This window comes from Callorhinus ursinus, unplaced genomic scaffold (genome assembly GCF_003265705.2).
Source record: "Callorhinus ursinus isolate GAN/ISIS: 27379988/994484 unplaced genomic scaffold, GSC_fseal_2.0 scaffold44, whole genome shotgun sequence".
Lineage (NCBI taxonomy): Eukaryota > Metazoa > Chordata > Mammalia > Carnivora > Otariidae > Callorhinus > Callorhinus ursinus.
In genome coordinates this window covers 2,492,570-2,512,752 of record NW_027397106.1, presented here as the reverse complement: position 1 = coordinate 2,512,752, position 20,183 = coordinate 2,492,570, and the positions used below count along the sequence as shown (strand labels likewise).

Below are 20,183 nucleotides of genomic sequence, written 5' to 3'. Positions count from 1 at the left end.
GACCCTAAGATCATGACCTGAGCTGAAACCAAGAGTCCAACACTTAACCGACTGAGCCACCCAGGCAGCCCCTCAGCTAGAAACTCTTTTCAGTAAAGCTAAATAAACACCTGCTACAGCTCTGTTGGAAATTCAAGTAAGAATGCTTGAGAAGTAGCACAACTTGTCTGTTGTAGGGAATTTAGTATAACCAGGTAGACTCTGCCTCCTAACTCTGCACCAACCACCAAGATTTGGCACTGACTTTGCAGGGCAGACCACTACTCACTAACAGTGTTACATTTCCTAAGGACAAGGTTATGTGGCATTGTGATCCAATAAAGAAGTCCATCTCATATCCTTTCCAGTTAGTTCACTATCGGATAGTGGGTTGGGAGGTGATAAGATGCAGAAGTTGAGATGCAGCCTCCTTCACTGAGAACTTCCCATCTTGATGAAGGAAATGGGAGGCACACCTGGGTTGTTGAGAAGCCACAGAGACCCTGGAGCCAAGGCAGAGATGGGAGCCTCAGGACCTGAGCTCAAGATAAATTTTGGGAGCTCTTTACACACACACACACACACACACACACACACACACACACACACACACAGCATGAGACCTCAGGGCCAGCACGGCTTTACTGACACATTATGACAGCCTAACTTTATCTCATTTTCAGTTGGGGCAGCTTGTCCAATAGGCCAGAGGATACTACGGGTGTAGGGAAACAGGGTCTCAGCATGATGCCAACTGGGTTGCTCATGAGGCAGATGGAGAAGAACCTGGAGGGAGCATAGCACCAGTGACACATCCATGCCCAGCTGAATCTCACTCCCTGATCTGGACAGTGCCCCCTGAATGGATGCTCGATCCTCAGCCATCATTCATTTATCTAGTGTCTGCTCTGGGTCCAGGACTGCAGCCAGGTGCCACAGTCACAAAAAAAAAAATGGCCATTGCCTGCTCTGTGTTCTCTCAGACTGCCGGGTCACAGTCCAGCAAGGGAGGCAGACAGGTCAATACAAAAGTACTGCAAAAGACAGAGGTCTGTTCAGGACCTGCTGGTGACACAGATGAGGGGCATACATGGAGATCTATCCAGAAGAGGAGATGTCAGAGATGAAGAAAGATGGGGTCTCAGAGAGTATTCTAGCCAAAAGGAAGCATGTACAAAGGACCCAAGGCTTGGGATAACTCAGAGTGTTTAAGAAAATGGAGACCTTTTGCTCTCTGGTACAGGTAGTACACAAAAAGTTATGGTATTCAGGGACAGTGTTGGAGAAATAAGCTGAGCCCCTTCAAGAAGTTCTGATATGTCATATGAAGATGTCAGATTGCACCCTCAGGCAGTGGGGAGCATTAATGGACTTGATGGGGGAATAGCATGGTAAGTTCTGTGCTTTAAATGTAATCCAGATGCCCTCAAAGTCCTCCAACCTCCTTTCCTTAAATAATCAACCAAATATCCAACCCCCATTCAGTTCTGCAGGGAGTTCAGTACCTCCCCCTACTCCACACACCTGTAGAACCCTGAGCCAGATCTTCCCCAGTCAGTCTACCACACATCTTCTTCCTACCTGTTGCTCCCAGTCCCCAAGACCACTGTCCTGCCCCCAGTCCACTCTGGCCCACAGCTGCCCCCCAACCCTCTTCCTTTGCTGATGATGTGCAGTAATGAGAGATAAAATGGTACAGTCCAGGAATGACTCCACTTCCTCATGTGAATTCCCTGTGATAGAAATGTCATCATCATCCCCTGGGAAATGTTTCCCTAACTGTGGTGCCCACATGTGACCTCCTAACATTATTGCAGGGGTCCCTGTTTCTCCCTGAGCCCTCCTCACCCTCCTCTTCTCTCCATGGTGCAGTTCTGGCCTTTTACCCTGGATCTCCCTTGAAAATTCAAAATCCTTCTAAGTTTGTATGCAGAGTAACAAATGCCTGTTTGTCTCATCTTCCCCAGACTTCCATGGGGGCAGAGGGAGGGAGAGGATCTCACCTTTCAAAAGCAAAGAATCAATATATTCTTCAAAGCAAAGAGCCATGCCACTACACATGTCTTAGAACAGCTAAAGTTTAAGAATACTGACAACTTGCTCTGGTGGATGCAATTTAACTGCAATTCTCCTACAATGCAAAATGCCACAACCACTCTTAAAAACAGTTTGGCAATTTTTTTATAAAGTTAAACACACACCATATGACCAAAAATCCCACTGCTGGGTATTTACCCTATAGAAATAAAAGCTTACATTCACACGAAAATATGTACATGGATGCTTATAGCATCTCCATTTATAATCACAAAAATTGGTAACAACTCAAATGTCCTTCAAGAAGAGAGGAGATAAGCAAACCATAGTACATCAATTCCATGCAAGACTTGGCAATAAAAAGAAGCAAGCTGTTGATACAACAAATTGGATGAATCTCAAAGGCATTATGCTGAGGGAAAGAAGTTAATCTCAAAAGGTTACCTACTGTGTGATTTGTTGAGACGAGATTCTCAGAAAGACTAAACTATGGTGACAGAGAACAAGTCAGTGGTTGCCCATGGTTAGAGGTAGAGGGAGTGTGTCACTATACAAAAATAACATGAGGGAGTTTTTGGGGGGGTGATGAAACTGTTCTGTACCCCAGCTGTGGTGGTGGCTTCACAAATCTATACATGCATAACTGTGTTAAAATTTACAGAATAGTTCACTCCAAAAGGTCCATTTTATTGTATGATCATTAAAAATAGAGACAAAGGAAAGAGGACCATGCTGAACAGTATCACAGCAGAGATGAGGAGGTGGGGGGCCACCAACTTTGTAGGACACTAAATCCACAAGACAAATGGCCAAGTTTCTTCAACAAATAAATTACAAGGAATAAAAAAGGGAGATATGAACCAATTGCAATGCATGAACATGATTTAGAACCTGATTCAAACAAGTGATTTTAATGAAAACATTCGCAAGATATTATGAGAAATGTGAACTTGGACAGGATTTTTTTTAATTTTTATTAGAATAGAACTGACACACTGGACTGGATTTTTTTATCATATTAAAGAATTAATGTTTATCCTGTTAAGGGTGATAATGTTAATATGGTTATATTATTTAAAGAGTCCTTATCTTTTAGAGAAACTTAAAAATTATGTATGAATAAAATGGTATGCTGTTTGGGACTTGCTTCAACATAATCTGGAGGGGTGAAGGGAGTGGGGAGAATAGAAATGAAACAGGATAATGAGTTAATTGTCGAGCTGGGTGATGGATACAGAAGCAAGCATTCATTACACTATTCTCTCTATTTTTATATTTATTTGAAATTTTCTATAATAAAAAGGTTTTTAAAAAGCTACTTCCCTTAAGATTAAATATAACACCTTTCTCTTCTATTATAAATAGGTCATTTTTCCTTTATAGCAGTTTTTCTTTCCAGTACACCCAAGCAAGGACAGCTTTGCATATAGCTCACATTTACAACTGGCCTGAACATGGTCAGAGTAATAAGAAGCTGGATGCCACGATCACAATCCAGAAATAATTTGACAGTTTAGAGCTTGAGCCAAATATAACAAGAAAGATTTAACAGAGACTAATGTAAAGTAAAACCCTACAGATGTATTCAAGCAAGGCAGCTGTATGATTCAGCATGGGGCAACACAGTTTCTGAATGGCTTGTATAAAATGGCACCAGCTCAGGATGAGTCAGTGACAGGAAGGACCTGCCAAACTCACCTACAAAGTTGGAGGATACACAACAAGAAGCCCCATGCCCACTCTTTTCCTGGGCTAGTCAGGCCACTCTTGGAAGTCTGGGTTGGGTTCCAGAGGTCCAGAGGATGAAGTGTTTATGGGAGAGTACCCAGGATGGCAGAGGCACCCCAAAGCAGAGTAGGAAATGGAAGTATTCCACCTGAAGAAAGAATCCAATGAAAGGAAAATCCATCCTCAAACATTTGTAGATTGTCATGCACAAGAGAACTTAGGGTTGTTCCTATGGCCACAAAGGGGAAAAAAAACTTGGACCAATGAGTGGAATTTATAAGGTAGGACTCAGCCGAGCAACCTCTGTGAAAGAGAGGAGTTACCTTCCATAGGAAGGTGGACTGCTGATTGTGGAATGGTGTTTTAGAGAAGACTTCAGCGTCTAAATGGGGATTCCTTTTCAGGGCCTCTGAGGTCATTTCTAGCCTTGAGAGTCTGAATCTTCAGAAATTAATTGACAGTGGTAAACCTTGAAGTAATAATGGTAATATCTCCCATTTATTGAGTACTTGTCTTATTCTAGGAGCTGTGCTCTAGCTCTGGCATGCATTATATTATTTAATCAGTCAACAAGTAAACATTTTCTGTCCAGTATTACATAACATACAAACAATATATGACATAGTCCCTCTCTTTAAAGAGCTTATAATCTAGTTGCTAATCAAAATTTGCACACATGTAGTACAATATCTATATGAATATTTTCATTTTATAAAACACTTTCATTTGTATATTATTTCATGTATTCTTTGAAACATCCCTGAGAGGCAGATATTATTTTTATTACCACAATACTAACAGCTAATATCTTTAAATCACTCTCTTCCGTGAATGCCCCGTTTCCAATTTGCTCATTATGAGCTTAGCTACAATCAAGAGAAGACTACCTTCTCAATTTTCCTTTTTTTTATTTCCCTCTCATCCCAATAATAAGGGAGTTAAATAAAAAACAATAATCTAGGGCACCTGGGTAGCACAATCAGTTAAACTTCTGACTCTTGATTTCAGCTCAGTTCATGATCTCAGGGTCGTGGGATCAGGCCCCATGCTGGGCTTGGCACTGAGCATTGAGTTTGCTTGAAATTCTCTCTCTCCCTCTCTCTCTGTCCCTCCTACCCCCACCCTGCTCCCACATTCTCTCCCTCTAAAAATAATAATAATAATCCATGTTTTTAAAAAGGAAGCAAGTATTCTAATCATCCAATGAAAAATACTCCCCAGCAGCTGAGGAAAAAGGTAAACATGCTAAATTATGTAAGTTTTTATTATCCATAAAGACTGATAGTTTTTTGTTGTTCTTGGCTTTAAAAGGAACAAAACAAAATGGACAAGGTCTGGGTCTTATTTAAAGTTGAGTTTTGAAACAAATGTTTACTTGACCTTAAGCAGGAAATCTGTGAGCACATGCAAATAGTCAGAACTAAAGGTGAGGCTGAGAAGTCAAGTTTGGAGGGAGTGATGACAAGTGTCAGCCTCTTGAAATAGAAAAGTCTCCCAGATAGCTGGACCAGATTTCAGAACCAAGGACAGAGCAGGGATCTGACTAAAGTAAGCACCTGCCTTCAAAGACCAAAGACATTCCACTGTCCAAATCTATCATGAAAAAAAAACAAAACCACGCATATGATATTAGTATACAATGCAAGTTACAAGCATGGACTCTAGGGCCCAACTACTCATGTTCAAACCCTGGCTGTACCACTTGCTAACTGCAACCTTTGGCATAGAGTGATCTTTATGCCTCCGTTCTCCTTTTTCTCATCTGTAAGGTGAGGATAAACATGCCTACCTCATAGGATCATTGTGAAAATTAAATTATTTATGTGTGAAATTCTCAGACAATGTCTGAGCAGGTGGAAATTACTAAACAAAACTTGGTTTCATTTATTGATTTTCCAGAGCCTTGAGATCTCAGGTTGTGGGAGGAAAAGGGAGGCAGAATGCAGCAGAGTCTTACTGGGAAAGGGGGAAACTACCATTGAATCATAAGGAATGAGGACATAGGAACAGCTTTTAACCATGTTCTCCCACCACTGTGACCCAAAGTCCCCAAAGGAGGCAATAAAGAAAAGCTGCCCACTGAGGTGACCCAGGCTGGGCACTGCAGTTAGTCAGTTGGCTGTCACTGAGCCAATTGGAATTCTTGGCAAGGATCACTGGTGCCAGTATGAGAAGTGTTCCAGCCCCAGGGTGTGGCCTGCCCTGAGATAGATCCAGAAAGAGTGAAGCACAGCATCCAGTTGGGCAAATCGTAAACTCTGACCCAGTTGGCTTACCCCCAGGGACTCCCTCAGCACCCTCACCCTCTCCTCATCTCTCACTCATTCCATGCACAGCTGCTAGCATAACTTCCTGCAGGTCACATTTTGAGTGTGTTGCCCTCTGATTCAGAAAACATCATGGGTCCCTATTACTCTGAAAAACTCAGAGAGTCAAATCCATCATCATATATTGCAGTTTAATGAAGAAAAAGAAACAGAGCAGAGAGGAGGCAAGGCAGAGTTTATATACAAGGGGACAATAAGTGGTAGTGGGATGAGTGATGGGTTCAGGAACAAACTCCTAACTTGACAATGTCTACCTGGGCCCCTTCTTGGTTTTGAGCCTCCAAGCAGATGAGAGTATAGTATCACCAACCCTGGGGAGAGAGGAGCAATTGTAGAGAGGTGTGGTTAAAGGCAGGGGAAATTTCTACAGTCGTGCATCAGGGCTCAGTCTCAGTATCTGATGCAGGAGCGCCTGTCATTGCTGGTGGTAGTCTGCACAATCCTAGCTGAGGAGGAGGAGGAGCTGCCCAGTCTGGGACTATGATCTGTGGAGGTGCTTGTGCTTCTGGACTGGATGCCCTTCCCCATGCTGGTGGACTCACTGTCCCCTCGGATGCCCTGGTCACCTCTGTTGCCCCAGATGCCATTGCTGCTGCTGCTGCCCCCAGTGCTAATGTTCTTGCTGCTGGGCATGTGGCTGACCACAACTGCAAAGAAAATGGGCCGCTCAGTGTCACCAGTCTGTCTAAATGTCCACTGCATGCATTCCTATCTAAGGAATGAGTGGCAGAGAAAAATCCAAAAAGAGGAGAGACCACCCTCCCATGGGAGGGAGTTCTTTGTCTGAAGGCAAATCCAGGACATGAACTGCACAGGACATTAGATAAGTCCTACCCAAATATGGCTCTCCCTTTGCCCCTCTCTTTCTTTTACTCCGGCAATCAGGCTATAGAAAAAGCAATCTGTGGGTAGAGGAGCTGAAGCAAAGTCATGAGAATTCATGTCAAACAATAGAAATGGAGTGCATAAGATACTCACGGATGCACACTGGGCTCTGACACTCCCCAGACATCCTGTTTAGGAAAACAAAATAAATATCATGGAAACCTCATGGTGGTTCCTCTCAGCATCTCTGTTCAGAATTATCCTCTGGGATGCCAGAGTACAGTAATATGAGCTGCAGCATCAGGGATTTAAGTTAGACATGAGAAGGGTTTCCCTGGGGTTCTAGGATGGGGATACAGAGAAACAGAGATATAATGTGTCTCTGGATACTTGACTCTGCCAACACCTTGGCCTTGGTTCCCTCACTGGCAAAACTGGAATAATATACTTCTTCATCAGTTTGTTGAGAAGAGTAAATTAAGCCATAAAGAATGTCTAGCACAGTGCCTAGCCTATACCAAAAGTGATGCAACTCTTATCTGTGCCAGAAATGGAGAGGCAAAGAAGAGTGACTGATGTGGAGGGAAATGGAAACCAGTTTGGAGAATAGGAGAAGCAGGCTACTAGGACCACCTAGTACCCATCTGTATTCTCCCCCATATCAGGATTGGCTGGCATTGGCCTTTGGGGTGCACTACATGCCTGTTGGGAAGCTCTAAGCATTCAGGTCTAACAAATAAAGTTGGTGTCCCTGAGCCCAAAGACGAGAGTGCTAGGCAGTATAATTCAATTAATCAAGAATTTGTTGAGACACTCCTTTGTCCCCTCCCACTGTGTCTAACCAAGGACCATACAATCCTTTGAAACTTGATTCTCAAGTTGTCCTCCTTGCCTTGGCCAGAATCCCTACCCACCTGCACTCCTCACCATCCAGCATCTTCTTGTAGGTGGCGATCTCCACATTCAATGCCAACTTGATGTTCATCAGCTCCTGGTAGTCACACAGGAGATAGGCCAAGTTCTCCTGGGCCTGCTGCAGGGCCTTCTTGAGCTCTGCCAACTTGGCCTGAGCATCTTTGAGGATCCATTCACCCTGTTGTTCAGTGTCAGCAATTGTTGCCTGCAGGTTAGTATTCTGAAGGAGAAAGAAGAGAAGGATTGAATCTCTAAAATTACCTGGGCACATGGCAGGTGAGCACAGGTCTCCATCTGTCTTCTTAATGAAAACTTCTAACTTGCATGCTGTGTGGTTGACCGTGCTAACTTCTTCTTCCCATATCATTCATATCCATATAGCTACACTATGTTAGGAAATTCCAATGGTCATTTGAATCCTTACCCAGAGATATTGATCATCTGCTTCCCAATCTGTTAAAGAGGGATAATCCATGGTATGAGACCCCAGTAACTCAGTCCCACATATTTCATGAAGTCTTGGAGCCACAACCAATGACATGAGGGAAAATCATTCTATCTTGAAGATGGTGGGTGGGAGTAAAGGTAACATACATGAAGCCATCGCTCTGTATGGTATTACCTTGGAAGCTCCATTGTAGGTTCCAATAAGGACCTGAAAGGCTTTCCAGCCTGCTGGGTCCAGGTGCCCCTATGGCATTTCAGAGCACCACTGTCATCAGAGTTACCATCCCAGGCCTTGGGGAGTCACACTCACCTGCTTCTTGATGCTCTAATCTTGGCCCGCAGCCTCTGGACCACCCTGTTGAGCTCTGCAATCTCATTCTTGGTGCCCCTCAAGTCATTACCATACCTGCTAGCTGTAGTCTGCAGCTCCCCAAGCTGGAAGGTAATGAGCAGTTAGGGAAAAATTATCCCTAACTCTCAAATACATGTGTATGAAAAGAATAGAGGTGCAGTCAATCCAGAAAGTCCTAATATTACATGGAAGTCCACCAAGCATTTAGAATGGAAAGGATCACTTAACTAAAAATCACAGTTGCCTTTAAAGATATCAGGCAGTAGAATGAAAAACACTGCAAGTTATAGGTATTTGTGAAAGATATTTCGATGGGTTTCCACTGAACAAAGTGTGCATTATCTGGGATGGTGCCAGGAGGGGCTAGAGGTAAAGGAGCAGGAGCCCTGGAAAAAGCTTGTGAGTCTAGACTGATGAAGGGACCCTTATTTACCTTAACCTGGTATAGCCCCTCAGCTTCTGCCTTGTTCCTCTGGGAGATCCCCTCATACTGGGCCTTGACCTCAGTGATGATGCTGTCCAGGTCCAGATGCCAGTTGTTGTCCATGGACAGGATGATGGACATATCACTGGATTCCAACAGAACCTGGTTGTACTCCTACATGCACACAGGAGCACACCATTGGGCAGTGTCACCAACTCTCTAGGATGCCCTGAACCTTCCAAGCACTGACTCAGGAATGTTGTGGGGTCTAGAAAACTGAATCTTACTGAAGGGAAAGGAAGGTGACAAGACAGTGATCCAGAAACCAGGCAGCAAGAAAATTCCAAGCAGGTGGTGAGGGATTGCCCTTAACTCTCCTTTTACACATTTCCCTTGGGAGTCTATGTACATGCAGATTCTAAAGGCATGGACTGCAGATTCTGAAAGCCCGAAGCCATGGGAAAGAGAAGAGGGAGAACATAAGCAATATGATTAAGGAATTGTAAAATTGAAGAAATGAAGAAGAAATAGGGATAAAGATGGGAAAGACTTTGCAAATGTTTGCTGCCAAATAGATTTCACAAAGGAAGCTGAATTCCCCAGAATCAAGCAAGATTTGATACCCCATGTCATGGCTTCCACCCTAGAAGACAGTATAGAGGTCCTTACAGTTTCTTTTTTTTTTAAAGATTTTATTTATTTATTGAGAGAGAGAGAGAGAAAATGGTAGAGAGCATGAGAGAGAGGAAGGTCAGAGGGAGAAGCAGACCCCCTGCTGAGCAGGGAGCCCGATGCAGGACTCGATCCCAGGACTCCAGGATCATGAACTGAGCCAAAGGCAGTTGCTTAACCAACTGAGCCACCCAGGCGCCCCGGTCCTTACAGTTTCAAAGAGGGCTCTCAGAAAGTTGACTTCACTGGTCAGACTCTCCATTTTTATTTCCAAGTCCACTTTTGTCATGTAGGATGTATCCACATCCTGAAAGTAAAAAACAAAGAATCCACCTTCTTATCTTCAATATTACTCTCATTAGTTACCATTGCATTTAATAATATTGATATCATGTTTACATGTTTGAGGAAGCAAAAAACCACTTAAACCAGAACTTACACTTGCAGTAGAGAGTTTTGATAATTGAGTTCAGTGTTAGAAAAGATCATTATTATCAATTTTTGTAGCTTGGATAGTTAGGATGGTAGTTATTAATAGTTGGCAATAAACTGTAATGTGTAAGGACTGGCTCAAAGCAGTTTTGCACCTGTTGAGCCAAACACGCTTGAGAGAAATCTTACCTACAGAAAAAAAAAGGCCTCAGGGCATAGGCTCAAACGCAAGGCTGGCACTGTCCTGGGTTCTGGCCATCAACAACAGGACAACACTTGGAATCCTGCTCTGGACAAAGTTCTATCCAGTCTGACACCCTGGGAAGATGCCACCATCCCCCTCTTCCCTTGTGCCATGGGAGGAGCCCTATGCTGGCTTGTTCTTCCCCACTGGCCTGCTCACCCTCTTCAGAACCATGAACTCATTCTCAGCCTCTGAGAGCTTGTTAAGCTCATTGTCATACCTACAAGAAAGGAGAGAGGTCATGTTCGAGGGTGGCTGAGCCAAGGGTATGTGCACCTGTGTCCAGGGAAAGGTGTTTATTCCAGGAGGTGGTATGTAACCTGGAGTAGAGCTGCAGGTGACTATTCCCTGGATAAGATCAGGCTAAAGCCAGTTGAGTAGCATGCTTTATTACAATTGTAAGGCCTTTAAGAGCACGCTGGCACCCCATTTCTGACACTCCAGAATCCTGGAAATAGAAGATAAAACATGTGATGGAATTGGCACATAACCCCTCGTATCCTTGGGCAACACATTCATGCAGATCTCTGGATTCTCCACTGCAAGGAAATCAGCCTAGTCCTTATGAGCAAAAGCCTGTGGTCATTCCCAAGGCCCCCTCCCACCTACACCTGTTCAACTAGCTGCCCTGGTGGCCCCCACATCCCCTATTTCACTCCCACACCAGGTCTCTTCCCCTTTCAAATATGCCTCCTTTGTCCCCCTTCCAGGAAGCCTCCCCCTTTCAGGCTCCTATAGGTCCTACTGTCTGCATTCCCATCCTTCCTCTTCCCTGCATGAAGGCTGTAGCCCTGTCCCCTCGACAATAGGCACCATGGGGGCTGGATCTTATCTGTCTGGTCCAAGAGTGCCCCCATTGCCCTGCACAGTGCCTGGCCCATGGTGGGCTCATAGGTTTTGTAGAATGAATGGCTGCCCAACTTTTCCTACTTTTGGTGCTGCCCCTTTATGTGGGTCCCTGTATGTGTCCCACCTCTATTGTCACACTGGACAAGAAAGCTTTGTCCCTTAGGACATTCCTCCCATCCAGACCATCTCTTACCCCAAGCTCAGGACAGAGGCCTGTACCTGTGAGATCCAGACAGGGTTTTAAGACACAGACTGTTAAAGTAGCTGCCATTTGTGTGGATGGTTTTCCTCTCTGCTAAAAATGCCACCTGTGTATCAGCCCCATTTTAAGTGTACAGGAAATGCAACCGGATAGCCCATGGGTGGGAGAAGGGACCCAACTGATCAGAACGCCTTGAACCTCCCTTAAACTCCCACACTCTCTTACCCCTTATAAGCCCCCGCACACTCCACCTTGGATGCTTGTGTGACAGCCTGACCCCCTCAGGGGCCTGGGAGAGAGGCTGCATTGTCCTCAAAATAAACAAAACACAGGTGATTTCATTAAGAACTCCACACTTGTGGTAATAGCAACAGCCATCCTAGCTACAAGGAGAGATCAGAATCTGGTTTCTGGTGAACACGGGCCAAGGAAAAGGACACAATACAGTGGGAGGGATAGGGAAGGCCTTCCTTAGAGAGAGGTTAAGAGAGCTGGAGCACTCCAGGCTGCTGTGGCATCTCCTCTGGAAAGAAAGGAAGTCATGATTGGGTGTCAGACCTGAGTCCACTGCCATCTGACCCTGTGTGAGGGACTTGAGTACCTTCTAGTTACATGTGGTAGAAGAAGAAAGAAAGGGAAGGAGGGAGGGAGGGAGGGAGGAAGCAAGAGAGGGTTGGAGCGAGGGAGGGAGGGGACGGGATGAAGAGAGGGAGGGAGGGCAGAGAGGGAGGCAGACAAGCCCAAGTGTACTAGAGTTTACAGAGTTCTTCCTGCCTCTAGTAGGAGCTTACACTGAGCTTGGAACACACATTGGTTCACACCTCAGCATCTGTGTGGACCTAACACCATGCCTTGCCTCTATAGACAGCACCATGGGAATAGCTCACAGGATGGCAAGTCAGTTCTCAAAGATTTGTGGGAAACATACTCATTGCAAGGCACACAAGACAGCATGAGAGCTAAAGTTTAAGAAAAAGCAGGTCTATTCCAGCATTTATTGAGCATCTATTACATCATAGAACAAGGAGTTCAGAGGAAGGAGAAGATGTGTTCTATATACCTAGGAGGCAAACAGTCTGACACTCTCACTCAGAACACAAGACAAGCATGGACAGAGCCAGTGATAGCCACATGTCTACTGCAGTTACAGGAGAAGGAAATGGGAACTGTGGGGGGATGTTAGCCACGGAAGCCTTCCCCGAGGAAGCATCATGAGCCAATTTGATGAAGAAGACAGACAGCATCCCATGTTAGGATGAAGAGACTTGCAGGAACCAGTCTGTGCAGCAAACATTGTAGCTTTATTCAAAGCAGGATTGTCAGAAGCTACTGAAGGCAACACAGGGGAGCATGATATATACACAGATGCAGGGGTGTGTACCAGCCTGACCCGTTGTGTGGGAAGAAATTATGCTGGTCATGGCAACCTGGCAAACTGTGGTGGGTCATAGAATTGGATGTGGTTCACTTCTCCCCCAAAGACCCACCCAGAGCCTTTAGTCTCTCCTTGCTCCCATCCACTCCTACATCGCTGCTAACATGATCTTATGCAAATACCACTTACAACATGTCACTCTCCTACCCAGAAAATGATGAGGCTTCCTGTTCTAGAAGAATGAGTTTCTCTCTTGACCTCTAATGCCCTTCCACTTCTGCCCCTTGCTCCTTCCTCCCTCCCCAGTGCCCCACTTTAATATTAAGGCCTTGCCACTCCCTCCAAACAAATTTCTTGCTATTGTTTAGTGGGAAGTTGGGCCAAACCACCTCTGAGGTTTCTCCCACCCTTGGGGTTCTGGGATCCCATGATGCTCCCCCACTTTTCCTCACCATCATCCATGGAGAGTTCTGCCTCTGAGAGCATGACCCACCCCATATCCCAGCCTGGGGATTCCTTGGTCTTCTCCATTACACTCATCTTCCTCCTCCACCTCAGCCACACACTCAGGGCCATTCCATTGATCATCAAAAAACTGTTCCCTCTTGGAAGCTTAAACCCCAAATCCCCACTCTATGGCCACAACCTTTCATCCTTCAGCTTATTTTCACCTACCTCCCACCACACCTGCTCTTCATTCTTATAAATACTCCCATTGTCTTCATCTCTTCATTTTCTCCTAGTCTGTTAGCCCTCTCCTGGCCTCTTTTCTTTTTCTTCCCAACCTAAGTATTACTCATTCATTCAACAAATACTTTTTGAGCATCTCTTATGTGCCAGGCACTGACCAGATGGTAGGAAATGGAGAACAAAATTAATGCTGTCCCATCCCTCATGGGAAGAGTCTAGTGACCATCTGAACAACCTTCTCACCAACATCCTCCATTTTCTTATGCCACTAACTCTTCCACCATCAGCCTAACAAAGTCCCATGTCTAGGACAAAGCTACAACCTTCCTTTCCCCTCCTATCACAAAAGCTGAGCATTGCTGGGGGAATCACACAAATATGGAATCTGGAGCACAACAGAGTCCTGATCTCCACTTTGGCTGGGTGCTCAACCCCTCCCTTGTCCTGTCAGCTTCTTGTTCATGGCCTTAACCTCTGCCCCAAACTTCCACTACTCTCCTCCAGCCTCTTCACAGTCCCCACCTCCTGCCTGCAGAAGATGACTTGGCTTTCTACTTCCCTGAGAAAATTCAGGTTGTCAGAAGTGATCTCCTTTTGGCATCTCTTCCATGCCTTCACTCTTACCTGCCTCCACACCCACTTTATTTTTCTTCCTCTTGTACGGGGCTATAAGAAGACTTCCTCTTGTACGGGGCTACAAGGAACCACCTCCTCTAGTTCTTCACTCATCAGTTACCATCCTCCCCACCATATCCTCAATCTCTCCTCTATGCTCAAGTCTTTCCCATCTTTAAATTCCCTCTCTTGACCCCATGACACCGTCTTGCTATTATCCTGTTTGTCACTTCCCCTTCTCAACTAAAGATCTCAGAAGGGTAATCCAAATTCACAGTGTCCATTTCCCCATCACTGGTCAATTCCTAAACCAATGAAATCTTGCTCTGCACATAATCCCTGCATCATGGGCACCACACTCCTGAGAGTACATTCCCTGCTGGCTTCCTAAAAGCCAAACCCAAGAGATACCCTTAGGCCCTCATCCCCCCAGATCTCTCTGTGTCTACAGTTGAAACACGGTATTAGTGTGTTGTTACATATAAACCATTGTTTTCAGTATCATTCCACTAACTTTATATTAAAGTTAATATGCATATAACATAATATATATAATATAGTAACTTTACATTAATATTTTTTTAATCTCTTCATTCCTTAAAGGGTTATAATCCACATATTAAAGTTAGTATGCATATAACATAATATATATAATATAGTAACTTTACATTAATATTTTTTTAATCTCTTCATTCCTTAAAGGGTTATAATCCACATAAATAGGTTCCCAGTCTTCATTCTCATGCAACTTGGCAACTTTCTTTTGGATGTGGTGGATAGACCATGGATAGATCCAATTTGTCAGGAATATGGACAAAGCATTCCTTCCTGAAGACAACACACACCCATCTTTTGCAGGCTGAAGTGAATCTAAAACCCTAAGATTCTGTGGGACCCTGGGCCACTGGAGAACAGATTAAAAGAAGTGGTGGTATTATTACTGTCTTGTTCTAGAAAGACAGTGCCAACCCTGGATGAAAGGGTGTAGAGGCAGTCCAACTGCAGAGACTAGAGACCAAAGAGTCAACAAAGAATTAGAGATATTTCCCCTCCTCCCCAGATCTCAGAGCTCAGACACAAAACGACCAGGGCTGCCATGTACGTTTGTGTGGGTTGTGTCCCGTATAAGAGTTCCAGGTCAAGAGTGTGGAAAAGGGCCAAAATGTAGCCCATATTGTGGTCACCAACCTGTGTGCTATGACATGGGCTGTGTCCATCCAGAGTGCAGACATCTTTTACTTTATGCAAAGTGCTGTCCTCTGCCAAGCCTGTGGAGTTGTGTCTGCACAGAGTGGACACCTATTTCTAATTCACAAAAAGACCAGACAGGCCAAGGAGACCTTGGAACACCAGAGCTGGACATCATAATTCTTGGGGCAAAAAGAAACCACTACTAGAAAACCTTTTCTTCCCTTGTATTCCACTGGTCATTGGGTCAGTCAAGCCATGTTGTAGTGAAACTGCCAGAGTTCAAACTCCTAGTTACATGACTTTCATAAGTTGTTTAACATGCTGTGCCTTGGTTTCCATCAATAAGATAAAGATAAAAATACGATCTACCTCATAGTGTGGTTGCAAGGATTATTTTAGAAAAGGTCCTGGTGCATAATAAGCACCCAGTACACATTAGCTCTTAGCTAATGGTGTCATCCTATGTACAATGACAGAAAATCATCCCTTGCATATCAACTAAACATAACTGCCTCTCACCAGGGTCCCGATCAGGTGTGTGTCTGTGTGTTCGCATGTTGTGGGTGGGGGAGGGATGCCTTATTGCTGTTTAGTGTGTTAAAAAGAAAACCATGGGCCCAAAACAGTGTCATTTAGGACAAGTCAGCAAACCAAGACTTAACACCTAACCTAACTGCAATTTTCAACCCCCCAGGAATGTAACCTTTAGCCAGTCAATGTGGAATTTTCTGGTCAATACTAGGAAATTTACTGATAAACCCCCTTCCACTCCTCTCAGAAAGATAACCTTGCCTGGACAATGCATTCCTTGCTAATAAATTCCTTTCTCTCTCTCTCTCTCTTTTTTAATGCCCTCTCTCTGCCTTTAAAACCCTTTCATTTAGTTCAGTGGAGTTCCCCTATACTTGCTAGGTGGGATGCTACCCAATTCTTGAATCATTTAGTAAAGCCAATTAAATCTTCACATTTACTCAACTGAATTTTGTTTTTTTTAACAAGTGCTTCTCTGTTTCAAAAAGGCAGGCATGTGGGTGTGAGTGTGTGTGTCTCTGTGTGTGTAGGTATGTGGTGGGTGAGGCGGGGATTACAGTCAGAAGACTCAGATGCATCAGCCATATGTGGGTGGGGAAATTGAGTAGACTCATTCAACTCTGTTAAAATGTCCTTGGGGGGCGCCTGGGTGGCTCAGTCATTAAGCGTCTGCCTTCGGCTCAGGTCATGATCCCAGGGTCCTGGGATAGAGTCCCGCATCGGGCTCCCTGCTCCGCGGGAAGCCTGCTTCTCCCTCTCCCACTCCTGCTTATGTTCCCTCTCTCGCTGTCTCTCTCTCTCTGTCAAATAAATAAAAGCTTTTAAAAAATAAAAAATAAAAATAAAATGTGTACTTGGGGCACCTGGGTGGCTCAGCTGGTTGAACATCTGACTCTTGATTTCAGCTCAGGTCATGATCTCAGGGTCGTGAGATCAAGCCTCGTGTCGGGCTCCACACTGGGCTTGGAGCCTGCTTGGGATTCTTTCCCTCCCTCTACCCCTCATCTCTCTCTCTCTTTCTCTTTCTTTCTCTCTCTTTCTCTCTCTCTCAAAAAAAATTTTTTTTAAAGATTTTATTTATTTATTCATGAGAGACAGAGAGAGAGAGAGAGAGAGAGAGAGAGGCAGAGGGAGAAGCAGACTCCCAAGGAGCAGGGAGCCCGATGTGGGACTCGATCCCAGGACTCCGGGATCGTGACCTGAGCCGAAGGCAGACGCTTAACCATCTGAGCCACCCAGGCGCCCCCCAAAAAAATTTTTACTTAATTCTACCTGAACAGCAATAATTATGCAAAGCTGAAAACAACTGTTAGAAATGCCTCAAGTCCCAGGTTTTCTTTGTACTTCCTCACAAAGGATTATTTTTTATTATTATGTTATGTTAATCACCATACATCACATCATTAGTTTTTGATGTAGTGTTCCATGGTTCATTGTTTGCATATAACACCCAGTGCTCCATGCAGAACGTGCCCTCTTTAATAGCCATCACCAGGCTAACCCATCCTCCCAACCCCCTCCCTTCTAGAACCCTCAGTTTGTTTTTCAGAGTCCATCGTCTCTCATGGTTCATCTTGCCTTCCGATTTCCCCCCCTTCATTCTTCCCCTCCTGCATTCTTCTTCTTTTTTTTTAACGTATAATGTATTATTTGTTTCAGAGGTACAGATCTGTGATTCAATAGTCTTGCACAATTCACAGCGCTCACCATAGCACATACCCTCCCCAATGTCTATCACCCAGCCACCCCATCCCTCCCACCCCCCCATCACTCCAGCAACCTCACAAAGGATTATTGTTGGACAGTTAGAACCTGCATCTTAATTACCAGTTTCTCTGGGCAAAGGATGCATGAAATAAATTTATGGACTTTGAAATGTGGACTGTGTAGGCTTTGACTGAGTAACTGCATCTTTGATGAGGAAGAATCTGGCTTGAAACAACCAAAAAACTAGTCTAAACAGTAGCATGAGAAAGAAGCTCTAATGTACACCTTTGTCAATTGCTCTCCCCAGTTGCCGGTAAAGGATAGACTGGAGAAGGTTAGCCCCAGCAGCCTAGAGGCAGGGAAAATGCTTAGAAGTTTATCTCTATCAGCCAGAGATCAGTTAATTGGAATCTTGACTTCAATGACCTTGGGCACCACAGTGGAGTCCTCAAAAATCCAGCTGGGGAGGAAGGGATGTCCAGAACAGACAGAAAAGGCAGGAGGTGGGCTGGGGAGACTGACCCAATTAGCACATCAGTCCTTGCCCCAGCCACAGCTCAGCTTTTCTGAATGTTCCAGGCAAGGTTTATAACTAATCAGATGGCAGCAAGCCAGGGAAGGCCACTCCCCTCCAAATCCCTGCAGAATTTTGTAATGAAATCTGTGGTATAAGCCACGGACTGCCCACTGCCCCTGGCTCTTCACCTCTGGGGTCTTTAAGGATCTTGGGGTCTTCTCCACTCTCCCTGGAGGAACTAGCTCTTACCTGAAGAGAGGCATCCTCCTCATTCAAATCCCAGTCAAGCAACCAGCGGGCTGCTCCCTCAACCCCTGTCTCAGGTCAGATTTCCAAGAAACAGACTCTGAGATGGAAATTGTGGGCAGAAAATGTACTGGAGTGATCTTAGGATCAATGCTGTAGGGGAGTAAATAAAGTAGAATTGGGGCTGGAGGGCCATCCACAACAAACCTCTCATCCCTGTGGGGCTGACCCTGCTTCTGTTTTTCTCTTAGCGACACCCCCCCCATCATCTCATCTACCATTGCAGACATGATTTTGGAGGTGGCTCCTACCCACTTGGAACTTGGCCCCACTTCCCTGCAATCCCGTTAGCCCCTCTGGCCTCCCTGTTCCTGGGCCAGGTTCTGTCTTCCTCACCCTACTCCCCCCATGGGGCACTAATTCTGGTCCAATTATGAATGTTGAACAGATTCTGGACTCCTGAGTGGCTCAAGTGCTGTCAGAATCCTTGCCTTGGACAAGTAGATTAATAAGAAAAACAAAATGACCATTCAAAGAGAAAATGGGCTGAACAAATGGAAACAATACACAGAAAATGAAAAAAAATTGCAAATATATTTATAATGTTAATTAAATAATATGTAATATATTTATAATGTTCAATCTCATTAGCAATCAAAGAAATGAAAAGCAAACCTAGAAAACTGTTGAAAATTAAAAAGAATACCACAGAGTATTCGCACAACTGGAGAAACAGGAAGTCTTATACATTATTTGTAAAATTACCAGTTGGTACACTCTTTCTGGATAGTAGTTTGATAATATAAATCAAAATTTTAAAGTGGCCTAACAATTCCACATCTAGAACGTTATCTTAAGGAATGAATAGGACAAGCGTTCAGAGACACGTGTGTTCATTGTACCAATGTTTATTATAGTGGAAAAAGTAGACATGACATATGCAACAAAATGTGCTACATCCACATAATAGAATATTGTGAAGTCATTAAGAATGATAATCTCGGGCGCCTGGGTGGCTCAGTTGGTTAAGCGACTGCCTTCGGCTCAGGTCATGATCCTGGAGTCCCGGGATCGAGTCCCACATCAGGCTCCCTGCTCTGCGGGGAGTCTGCTTCTCCCTCTGACCCTCTTCCCTCTCGTGCTCTCTATCTCTCATTCTCTCTCTCTCTCAGATGAATAAATAAAATCTTTAAAAAAAAAATAAAAAAAAAAGAATGATAATCTCAGCCACTGTGTCAGGAGGCAGAGTGTGACTCCTGGAAGTCAGTCCTGGGGGCCAGGTGCAGAGAGGCTGGGCAGGGCCCTGGGCACTGGTGCACAGGCGCAGACTCAAACTCGCAGGCTCGCAGGCTTGGGGGATGCGGGTCAGCTATTAGCCAGGACTGGATGGAAGCTGCAGAAGTCTGAAGAAGAGACTTTCACACTGTCTACCTCTTGCGCCTCTGAAGCCGAATTTGAAGCTAGAGTTGGATTTATCGAGGACGTTGTCATGGATGCTGAGTTCCAGGTACCTATGAGAAATTTCATGGACAGATACTACCGGGAGTTTGAAGACACAAAAGAGTATAAATCCACCTACATGCCAATTTTAACGAATACCTCTCTTTGGTAGAAAAGTATATTAAAGAACAGCTGCTGACATGGATTCCCGGATTAAACATGGCGGCTCCCATAGCAACAGTAAAACATGGCAAAGATGAGGTGGCTTGATGACCTATTCAACATGCCGCTCACATTTACAGACTTTCTGGCATTTAAACAGAGGTTTCTGGACTGCAGAGCAGAAAAAGAAGGCCAAGGACTGGCCTTGAGCAGTGATTTAGTGTGACTTCATTGTGCAAATCATCTCCCGTGGCAGCTTCCCGGAACAATCCCTAG

General features: G+C 44.6%; 1 protein-coding gene and 1 pseudogene across 1 annotated transcript in view; one reads left to right on the top strand and one right to left on the bottom strand.

Moving 5' to 3' along the window:
- LOC112832596 (keratin, type II cytoskeletal 2 oral-like) overlaps positions 1 to 11,263 on the bottom strand; it is a 28,138-nt gene extending 16,875 nt beyond the window's left edge. Inside the window, 5 exon segments of the mRNA XM_073881862.1 lie at positions 6,614 to 6,718; positions 7,824 to 8,031; positions 9,044 to 9,208; positions 10,542 to 10,602; positions 11,196 to 11,263. Of these exon segments, the coding sequence (XP_073737963.1) occupies positions 6,614 to 6,718; positions 7,824 to 8,031; positions 9,044 to 9,208; positions 10,542 to 10,602; positions 11,196 to 11,263 (607 nt within the window).
- A 1,017-nt stretch (positions 11,264 to 12,280) lies between these two features.
- LOC112832594 (ADP-ribosylation factor-like protein 2-binding protein) lies at positions 12,281 to 20,183 on the top strand (annotated as a pseudogene).